The sequence below is a fragment of the Phascolarctos cinereus genome, unplaced genomic scaffold (genome assembly GCF_003287225.1).
Source record: "Phascolarctos cinereus isolate Bilbo 61053 unplaced genomic scaffold, phaCin_HiC Scaffold_8;HRSCAF=390, whole genome shotgun sequence".
Lineage (NCBI taxonomy): Eukaryota > Metazoa > Chordata > Mammalia > Diprotodontia > Phascolarctidae > Phascolarctos > Phascolarctos cinereus.
In genome coordinates this window covers 60,491,958-60,503,060 of record NW_027556291.1, presented here as the reverse complement: position 1 = coordinate 60,503,060, position 11,103 = coordinate 60,491,958, and the positions used below count along the sequence as shown (strand labels likewise).

General features: G+C 41.8%; 1 protein-coding gene across 4 annotated transcripts in view; it reads right to left on the bottom strand.

Moving 5' to 3' along the window:
• Window positions 1-4,261: 4,261 nt before the first annotated feature.
• Window positions 4,262-11,103, bottom strand: part of RNF128 (ring finger protein 128) — a 191,340-nt gene continuing 184,498 nt past the window's right edge. For 2 of the 4 annotated variants that reach the window (XM_078148064.1, XM_020967274.2), the window contains one exon: window positions 4,262-5,733. In XM_078148064.1, the coding sequence (XP_078004190.1) occupies window positions 5,600-5,733 (134 nt within the window). In that variant the 3' untranslated portion in view covers window positions 4,262-5,599. The remainder of the gene's footprint in view (window positions 5,734-11,103) is intronic. The other 2 variants (XM_020967275.2, XM_020967277.2) reach the window with 1 other exon arrangement.

The window sequence follows — 11,103 nt, the reverse complement described above, 5'->3', positions numbered from 1 at the left end:
TCGTTACACAGCTGTGTAGCCTGGAAAACAAATTCCCACCTCAACAGTGTCCAAAAATGTAACTCTCCTTTTTCATTTTAAATTTGTCACCTCTTTGACAAGAAGTGGGTGGTATGTTTCACCTTTATCCTTTTGGACTCATGGTTTATCATTACAATGATCAAAGTTCCAAAGTCTTTCCGGGTTGTTTTTCTCTATAAATTATCTAGGTTGTATAAGTTATTCTTCTACCACTACTATGTCTGTATCCCAAAAAAGATCAAAGGAAAAGGATTTATACGTATAAATATATGTCTAGCAGCTCTTTTTTGTGTGGTGACAAAGAACTGGAAATTGAAGGGACGCCTATCAATTGGGGAATGACTGAACAAGTCGTGGCATATGATTGTGACAGAATACTATTGTGCTGTAAGAAATGATGAAAAGGGGGCAGCTAGGTGGTATAGTAGATAGAGCACCGGCCCTGAAGTGAGGAGGACCTGAGCTCAAATCCAGCCTCAGACCACACACTTGACACTTACTAGCTGTGTGACCCTGGGCAAGTCACTTAACCCCAATTGCCCTAATTAAAGAAAGAAATGATGAAGAGGATGGTTTAAACAGGGGGAGACTTATGTGAACTGATGCAAAGTGAAGTGAATAGAACCAAGAGAACATTGTGTACAGTAACAGCAATATTGTAATGATGATCAATTGGGAAAGACTTGGCTACTCTGATCAATACAATGATCCAAGACCATTCCAAAGGACTCATGATGAAAAATGTTGTCCACCTCCAAAGAGAGAACTGATGAACTCTGAGTGCGTATTGAAGCATATTGTTTTTCACTTTTTCTTGACTTTCTTTTGGCAACATGGCTAATACAGAAATATGTTTTGCATGACTTCACATGTATGCTGGGTATCATATTGCTTGCCTTCTCAAAGAGTGGAGGGGCCTCACTGGAGGGAAGGAGAGAATTTGGAACTCAATATTTTAAATAAACGAACGTAAAAATATAATAAAAAAAAAAAGAAATTAAATAAATGTTCCCCTAGTTCTGCCCTGCATCAGTTTATAGGTGTCTCCCCAATTTCCTGAAATGATCCATTTCATCATTTCTTATGGCACAAAAAGCTCATCACACTGACCTTCAGCCTTGGGGGGAAGGGGAATAACACCATTCTTTCTGCTCCCAGCACTTGCACACTCATCTGATCTGCCTAAGATCCTGAGAGAATATCATCGTGAGACCAAACTCCTATGGGCATTTAAAGCCTATCTGAATTCATTTCTCAGTGATTAAGAAATTCCTCTCTGGTCATATCCTCCCCACTGCAGTGATTCTGAACCCTAGTTGTTATCATTCAAACTTGTTCTCCAACCCTCATTGCTCCATCCCTTCTGCCCATTCTCCTCAGCCCAACCCCTCAATGTCCTGCTCTAAGGCTACCTACCCCTTCCACTGTGATCTCTAAAAGGTTTGCCCTATAGGTGACAAACTTGCTTTCATCTTAAATCTTTTCTTTTCCCACTCTTTCCATCTTCTGGCTTTCACTGAGACCTGGCTACCTCCTGATAACACAGTCTCCCTGGTCTCTCAAGAATTTTCACTCATTCCCTCTATTCCCTGGTTAAGGTGGAGGAGTTGGAATATTCTTTTCTCCCCATTGCCACTTCCAAACTCACCCTCTACCTCCATCACTCAGTAACCTCTTTTCCTTTGAGGATCACTCAGTTCATATCAACCACCCAATCAAAATTCTGGTAGCTGTTGTCTACAGTCCTCCAGGACACTGCCCTTTTTTTCCTTAATGAATTCAGTGTCTGGCTCACAGTCTTTCTTGTTTCCCCAACTCCTGTCCTTCTATTAGGTGACTTTGACATACATATTGACACTCCCTCACTTCCCAGTTATTCAACTTACTCATGTCCCATGATTGACTCCTCCCACCCCACCTCAGCTATACAGAGATGGTCATACCCTTGACCTAGCCATCACTCACAAGTGTTCCATTTCCATATTCATGAATTCTGAAATTCTCTTATCTGATCACAATTTGTTGGCTTCCCATCTCTCCCTCTTCCTTGCAATCCCAAACCCTGTTCTTTGTCCATACCATGACTTCTAATCTCTCCACCCCTCGGTCTTCTCCCAGGCCATCGCCCCTGCATTGGCTTCATCTCCTCCCTTCTCCATCTTGACCCCTTGGTGAACCAGTGCAACTCTACGCTTTCCCCTTGCCCCCTTTATTGTACTGTTGATCTTACCCTTCCAAGCCTCAGACTTGGATCACTCCTACTGTTTGCTGCCTTTGCTCTTATAGATGTGCTGTTGAATGAAGCTGGAGAAAATCATGAAGCTTAAAAAATGCTCCCAGCTTCTTCCTGAAATGAAGGTCTGTATTTTTTATACCAGTAATTTTTTTCAGTGTTATTGTATGACTATCAGGCATTAAATACTATAGTCTCCAAATAACTGAAAGTGAAAATTGCCCAAAAGGCAATGGAGAGGTTCATGATGGGTAAGAGGAGGCTGTAGCACATTACAAACAAGGAATTATCATTGAAGATATGTTAATGAGAAAGAAAACGGGCCTGTCATGTGGTAAGCCCAAGGGATAGGCACTGTGCAGTCTGTGTACTCCATTGTTCCCCTCACAATGTCAAGAGAAAATGAGGAAGGCTTCCAGCATGTTGGGTGGACTCCCTGTGGCAAACTTATGGGAGGACACGGATAGAGGCACCCAGGATAGGCAGGCAGGGCTGGGTTGGGATCTGCATTGCTAGGGAAAAATACCCACATTCATGAGGAAGTAGCTAGATGGCTCAGCAGACAGGGCCCTCAACTTGGAGGCAGAAAAACCAAAATTCCAGTCCTAAGACATTGTTCAACCCTGGGCAAGTCATTTCACTTTAATGGACCTCAGTTTCCTCATCTGTAAAATGAGAGGACTGGATTAGATACCCTCTAAATTCCTTTCAACTCTAAATCTATGATCCAAGATCCCACCATGGTCCTATGGGAGGACAGTTCCATTGGAATATGGGATGGGTTGGGACCTGTACCATTGCAGAGTAACCCCGTGAGATTATGGACTCATTCAAATATTGGAAGTGTTAATGATCATGATGTTGATAATATCTGTGGTTATGCCCTATTTTAAGCAAACTAGATAGATGAAAATGCAGCTTTATAGGAAAAAGCCAAACATGGTATGGTGACAAGTTTCCATAGTCAATTTAAACCTGTTCAACTGTTTTTAAAGTGATTTACATATGAATACATCCACTGGGTTCATTTGTACTTTCATAGTCAATTGTTCAAGGAGTTTCTGGCATATAATCACATAGCTCAACGGAAACAGTTGAGGGGGGGAAAAATCACTATTGCCTCAAGATTATCAGTAACAACCTGGAAGGCTTATCTCAATTGCCCTAATTTATTTTGTGCTTTACTCCAAAAAATATCAATTCAAGATGGAGGCAATGTTAGATGGGAATGCGTTCCTACCCTTAGCCCACCTCCAATCTATCTGATTCTTTGTTCTCCCCAGCACTCTAAGCACTGGTAGCTCTTGGGGACCCTTATGTTCTGATCTTGGGGTGGGATGCTGTCCTGGGAAGTACAAGCTTTTCTCATGGAATGTGGTCTCTTCAAATGTAAATCCCCTAGACAAAACTCATTATGAGGTTCTTGGCTCTTGCCACAAACATATACCTAGGGCGTACAAAGAGTGCTAGGTTTGGAGTCAGATGACCTGGGTTTGACTGCCTGTTCTACCATTTACTATCTGTGTGACTTTGGGTAAGTCATTTTCCCTCTGTGGGCCTTAGTTTCCTCATCTGTAAAAGGAAAGAGTTGGACTGGATGGTTTCTTGAAATCCTAGCTCCCGATCCCTTGTGTGACCTTGGGTAAGTCATTTCCCCTCTGTGGGCCTCAGTTTCCTCATCTGTAAGAGAAGGGGGTTTGGCTAGATGGTTTTTAAAGTACCAGCTCCAAAGTTATGATCCTTTGTATGACCTTGGGCAAGTCCCTTCCCACCCCTGGGCCTCAGTTTCCTCCACTGTTGGAGTAGATGGCTTCTGAGGTCTCTTCCTGATCTAGATCTATAATTACATTTTAAATATCTCCAAGGATTTCAATAGAGATCTAAGCCAGGCAACCATGTATATCTTGGTTGGTGGATAGGGAGATCTGACCAGTCTTCCAACCCTGAATGGTTGATATGATAAGAGCTTTATTATAGGATTACTCCTTTCAATGAAGGCACAAACACTTAATATGCTATGACTTTTATTATCTTATTTACATTAGTTTCCAAGAAAGTCAATACAAATCATGAACGTATTTACAATACTTCAATCACAACATCAAGTCAGAATGTGATGATTTTATTCATATCAAATACATCGAACAAAATACGTTAGTTGGTGAAATTCTGCAAGCGTCAGTACTGGGGTTAAAAAACAAGCGAAACATTCTAAAGTAAAAGTTAAGCCACAGAGAATAAAAATAAAGTGCATTTTAAAGTCTCACTAGTTAGCTTTGGTGGATGAAGCAAACTTTAAGGCACCTGGCGTCCTCTCCCTTCTCCCTCAAACTTCAAGAAAATCTATCTAACAAGCGTATAGCTACGTTAAAGAATTTCGGTTTGAATGTCACAATTTCAATTCAGTGAAGTCAAATTGAATGTCACCACCTCTAAGAACCACTCTCTACACAAGCCATTCTGTAGACTCATTCTTGCAGACTAAAATGAACATACTGAATTGTCATACTCTCCTATACTCACATTTAAAATTTTGTGCCAATTTATATAGTGTGCTTTTAAAAAATCTCATAAAAGTCAAGTTTGGGATGGGTACATAGCATGTAAATTGAATGCTTGTGGAACTGAATCAGATTTTTTTTTCCTAATGGGTCTTTTCTTTTAGAAAAATTTTGACTAGTAAATAATATGCCAGATTCTTCCAGATTCTGTTAGTGAGTTCATCTGTGTCTGATAACAGACATTTCACTCGTGAATTTCTGTTTAACCTGCTTCTGAGAACCAGAAATTACTAAAAGGGGATTGAATTTGAATTTGAAAGTTAATCAATTTATGTGGCTATGAATTTAATGTGGCTTAAAGCAGGCGTTTCATTAAATAGTTATTTACCTAATGCCTGCATTGATTTTAAGATCCGATCAATAGGACCATGTGGAGAAAAACTGATGTCTTTACAGTCTCAGATGGATTTTTTTTTTAATTAAAGCAAGGGGCTACCGTAAGCTATGTAATTTCAGCTGCTCCATATTTAAACGTCAACTTTTTCTTAAGAAAATTGTTGCTAATGCAAAAAAAAATCCTTTGAAAAGCTCTCCTGAACACTGAAAGTCTCCATCACAAACTGCTGAGAGGAATCTTACCTATGAAGTGTTAACATGAGCTGGTGGAAAATGAGATAGTTTAATAGGTTAAATATGATGAGCCACTGAAGCGTGATCTATTAAATAATCTTAACATTTCCAGTATCCCTGCTGCTATGTTAAACCAGGTCATTAATAGCAAAATGTACTCTGGTTGACAATTCTATCTTTAACCAAAGCTTCAAGTTTTCCACTGGTACACATTTTAGGACTTAATAGGATGAATGGGAGCCTCAAGAGTGGAAGGCTCATCTGCTTCAAATGCGGGGTTGTCAAGCTGGGGAAGGACATCCACTGCCACAGAACTTGCGTCGTGGTTCACTAGACGCAGGTGATCATCTTTGAAAAGAAATGGAAAGTTTAGGACCATATCATAGTTAGATGCAGCCAAGAATGACCCCAAAGGTTAATTATTTCCTTTTCCCAAATTCAACTCAAATGTCGAGCAAAGCATTGCGCATAGAACCAAAAAAGGAAGCAGGCCATGCCCTCAAAGACCTTACGTGGTACCTGGAGGCCATGCCCTCAAAGACCTTATGAGGTTCCTGGACCTTACATGGTACCTAAAGATCCATTCAATACTCACAGAGGCAAGTCAATAGAAGGTCATTTGAGGAGAGTTCCTTAACAACTGGGGGGTAGGGATCTGGGAGGGCCTCGTGGAGGAAGAGGCACCTGAAGTAAGACTGCTAAAAGGTATATCTGAGAAGGGAGTGGATTCAGGCATGAGATAAAGCTTGTGGGAGAGAGCACGGAGATAGGAGTGGCATAACACATTTGAGAAATAGCTAGTCTTTTAGGGGCATTTATAGCACTTCATAACCAGGCCCCTTCCTACGCTTTTCCCCCCTCTATAGACCCCATGATCTAGCTACATCAGCCTACTTGCTACTCCTCACACATGAAATTCCATCCCCTCTCTCCGGGCATTTGCACTGATTGTCCCACAGGCTGGGAATGCTCTCCCTCCTCATCTTTGACTCGTAACTTCCCTGGCTTCCTTTAAAACTCAGCTCAAATCCCACTTTCTATGGGAGGCCTTCCCCTGGTTCCCCCAGTTGCTAGAGACTTCTCTCAGAAAATACCTTCCAGTTCCACTGTAAGTCATTATTTGCATCTTGTCTCCCCCATCAGAACGTGAGATCCTTGAGGACAGAGACCATGTTTTTGCCTTTCTTTGTATCCCAAGTGCTTAGCGCAGTGCCTGGCACGTAGCAAGAGCTTAATAAATCTTTGTTGATTGATTTAATTGACTGGAGACTACACCAAAGTGAATAAGAATAATAAGAAATAAGACTGGAAAGATAGGTGGGAATCAGACTTGGGGATGGCTTTAGATGCCAGGCCCAGTAGTTTGAATTTTATCCCAGAGATTGCCATACTCTATCAAGGCTTTTTCATCTTTTCCTTCTTTCTTGACCTAAGTTCAAACAGAAGATGCACTTCTAGGAAGCTTTACCTGATTAATCCTACCTTACTCTGATCACTCCCTTACTCACCAAATCCCAATCTTAAGAGGTGGCAGTTTAAGGGGGAGCTCCAAGCCTTTGCCAGCCTGGGTGCCAGTAACTACATTTAAAGGGCTAGGAGGGTGGGAGGCAGGTGGAAGAGACCAAGATCTTGCCCCCTGGGCCTTAGGCTTGTCTCTTGGGCCCTTTTCCCCTCCGACTCATCTATATATTCAAATGGATCTGTGATTGCATCATTTAGGAGTTCCCTCCAGGGATGCAGATCACAACCCATCCATGCCTGCCCATCCTCAGAGACTCGGTCCAGGTTCTCCCAAAAGTTCTCCACAGTGGGGTCCACCCAACATGCTGGAAGCCTTCCTTGCTTTCTCCTCACATTGTGAGGGTACCATGAAACATCTACATGGGAGACAATAAATAGATGATAACAAATAAATGCTTGTTGATTGATGGGGGGGGGGGAGTTAGAAAGCCGGGCAGCCAGGAACCCCAGAGCTGTATGTTAATTATTAGGTTAATAGTCCTTATGTGGATAAAGAGCAAGGATAGAGCCTAGCCTTCAGAGATCAAAATGATGAAATATACAAAATGCTGATCAGGAGCCACACCAAAGTCCCAGCATGGGGAAATTTAATCTGAAGATAGGCCTGAACCTGAGGATAATAGCTACTTAGCTAGAAGTATCTTCTTCTTTGTTCTAAAGAGCGAGGTACCAGGGCTTGAGATCCCGAAAAGAAAAAAAGGTAAGAAAGGTTTGGGTTTGGTTTTTGTTTTTGTTTTCCTTTCTCAGGACTTTTGCTGATCCAAGGCCCAGCTGGCTGCTTTCCTAAAAGAGGTCTATATAGATATATTTATATCATATATATTCATATTATATACATATATATGTATAGCCCCTTGCTTTGAATTAAGAGAGCACAGCAAAGAGAACTCTATAGTGAAAAATTTCAACTGAAGCTAGAAGCAAAAAAAAAGCAGCACAGCCACATGCTGGTGGAATCCAGGCAGAAGACTATTCGCTAGAGGCTCCATATCCAGCAGAGACCAGGAAGAAGCAGGCCCAGCGGAAGCCCCTGGAAGATATCGCCAGCCCTGAAGCATAAGAGATCTGCGTTACCCTTCCGCCAGTGGTGAGCCTCTCCTCGAATGCGCCGCTCTTCTCACTGACAGTGTATGTATTTGTGGGAGGTGTGTTAGTGCTCTATTTCTTACTATGTCATTTCATGATGTGCCTTTGCGTTGAACTAGTTGTGTCCTCTGGCAGACTATTAGAGGTAAACACATGGGTGGGGGCTTGTGGAGATGAAGAACCTTGACCCTGGGGTAGCTGTTTGCTGGAAACCTGCACTGAGAGTTAAGATGTTGTCCCAGGTGCAATACAAGGAAACTCAGAGGTCATCTAGTCTGACTGGTACTTAAAAAAAGAATCCTGTTTACAAAAGTATAGAAGAAAGAACACCAGATTTGAAGAAGACCTGAATTCAAATTCTGACTCTTCTATTTATTTATTTCCATTTACTTTATTGACTTATTAAGACAAGTGACCTCCTCTCCCTGGGCCTCACTTTCCTCCCCTGCTAAATAAGGATGTTGAACTAGCTGCCTCTGGGGCCTCTTCCAGCTCCAGATTTAGGATCCTATGGAACTTGGGACTTCCCCATTCCATTTTTGGACGGTTCTTAATTGTTACCAAATTCTTCTTTCCTCCTCCCTCCTTACCAACACAGGTCTCCTCTTTTCCAGGCCAAGTACCTCGAGTTCCTCCAAGTCAACCATATGGCATCAACTTGAGGCCCTTCACCATCCTGGTTGCCCCATTCTGGACCCTCTCTACTTTCCCAATGACCTTCTCAAAATGGGATGGCTAGAACGGAATCCAATGTTCTAGATGTGGTCTGATCAGGCCGCAGGGCAGTGGGACTATGAGCTACCTCCTCTTCTCCTGAATCAGGTCCCTCTTCCTGCATTCTATGATTGCATTTGGCCAGCTGACTCAGACCACTAAACCTCCAGATCTTTCTCAGAGGAATGGCTGTACAGTCATGCCTACCTCAACCTAGAATCAATCAATCAACAAACATTTATTAAGGGCCTACTATGTGCTGGACACTGTGCTAAGCGCTGGAGATACACATTAAAAAAAAATGAAACAATCCCTGCCCCTTTTGGAGCTTCCATTCTAGAAGGGGAAACAACACACACATACACACACATATGTAAGTATAAACAGAATGAATATATGCAAAATAAATACAAGGGATTTAGGGGAAGGTGAGTAACAGCAGTTGGGAGGGATTGGGAAAGACTTCAGGTAGAGGGTGGTGTATGAGTTGGGTCTTGAAAGCCTAGGAGGATTCTACAAGGCAGCAGTGAGGAGGTCATGTATTCCAAGCATGGCTAATGGTCATTGCAAAGGCGTGGACACGGGAGACAGAATGCTCGGAGTGAGGAACAGCGAGAAGCTAATTTGGCTAGATCAGAGAGGGTGGGAAGGTGGAAAGACAGGTTGGGGCCAGACAGGGCTTTTTAAAAAACGAAATGGATGACCTCAGTATTTTCTATTCCTGGCAACAGAGAGCCATGGGAATTTGCAGGATAAGGGTGTGACATAGTCAGATTTGTGCTTAAGAAACATCATTTTGCTAGCTGCATATTGTGCTCCTAAAGTAGTTCTGTTTTTTTAAATCCAAGTTTAAGAAATTTCATCTTATTCAATTTCCTGTCAAGATCTTTTTGGATTCTGACTTTGATCTAACCTTTTATCTAAGTCATTGATAAAAACACTAAAGAGCTCAAGATTGAGCCCAGATCCCTGGGGAACTCCACTCAAGAGCTCAACTCTAAGTCCATATCACATCAGTGATGACTACTCTTTTGGGTCTAGCCATCCAACCTGTTCCAAATTCTTATCTATATCTCGTGGAAGCATACACCACCAAGGCCTCAGCTGGGTTATAAAATATTAAAAAAAAATAGGATGACAGCGCCCTGAGTCCTTGGACTCACCTCAAAGACCCAATTAGTCTTCCTTGAATATAAGACTTCCTCAATTTCTGGGGAGGATCTTAATTCCCTGAAACTCACCTTGTTAGTCTTGCGACCCCACTAAGGTTTATTCCAACTAAGAGGGGCATCAGTTTGTATACCTTTGACCAGATTGGAGGGGGAATCATTAGAGGGAGTGGTTAAAATAATTGATCAAGGGACCAAAACCCTAGAATAAACTATGTACTTTTGTTATGGTATAATTTTGTATTTTTATTAATGACTACCCTAAAAGATAAGTGACCACTGCTTGGATCAGAGAGAATTCCAACTTAGCAGAGGGAAATCTGCCAAACAGGGACCTCTCTCCAAGCAGACAGACATGTACTGTCTCTGAGAGACACTGGCTAAAATACAGAGTAAAGAATTTTTTGGGGCAGCTAGGTAGCACAGTTAATAGAGCTCTGGCCTTGGAGTCAGGAGGACCTGAGTTCAAATCCAGCCTCGGACACTTAACACTTACTAGCTGTGTGACCCTGGGCAAGTCACTTAACCCCAATCGCCTCAGCAAAAAGCAAAAAAAAAAAAAAAAGAATTTTTCTTCTACTCTCTTTCCATTGTGTTCATGAGAACATGAGACACTGCTAAAATCTAGGTAAATTAAGTTGATAGCACTGGTTCCTAACTGGGTTCATGAACTTGTGGCTTTTTACAAAACTATATTTTGATGACTGCATTTCCATATAATTGGTTTTCTTTGCAAACCTCTATATTTTATCCTATGCATTTTAAAACTTGATTCTCAAAAGGGGTCTGTAACTTTACCAGGCTGTTAAAGGGGTATAGGACCCCAAAAAGTTAAGAAACCCCTGGTCCATTAGCATTCCACTGACTTTCCAGTCTTATAGTAGTAACCCTGTTAAAAAGGAAATACAGTTAGTCTTAAAAGACCTGTTCTGCATGAAACCATCTTGGCTCTCCGTGATCACAATTTCCTTTTCTAGACATTCAAAAACCATTCCTTAAATAACATGTTCTAGAACTTTGTCAGTAACCAAAGTCAACCTCCCTAGACTCTTACCTTTCATCTGGAGATTGAGGCATTTGTTTTCCAGCCCTATGGTACCTGTTTGGTTCTCCAATGCTCTTTCAAAGATCACCGAACCCACGACCTCAGACAATAGATCATGATCAACCAGTTCTTTCAGTATGTTGGAACGTGCTGGGTTCATACCCCAGCTGTGTCACCCATGTG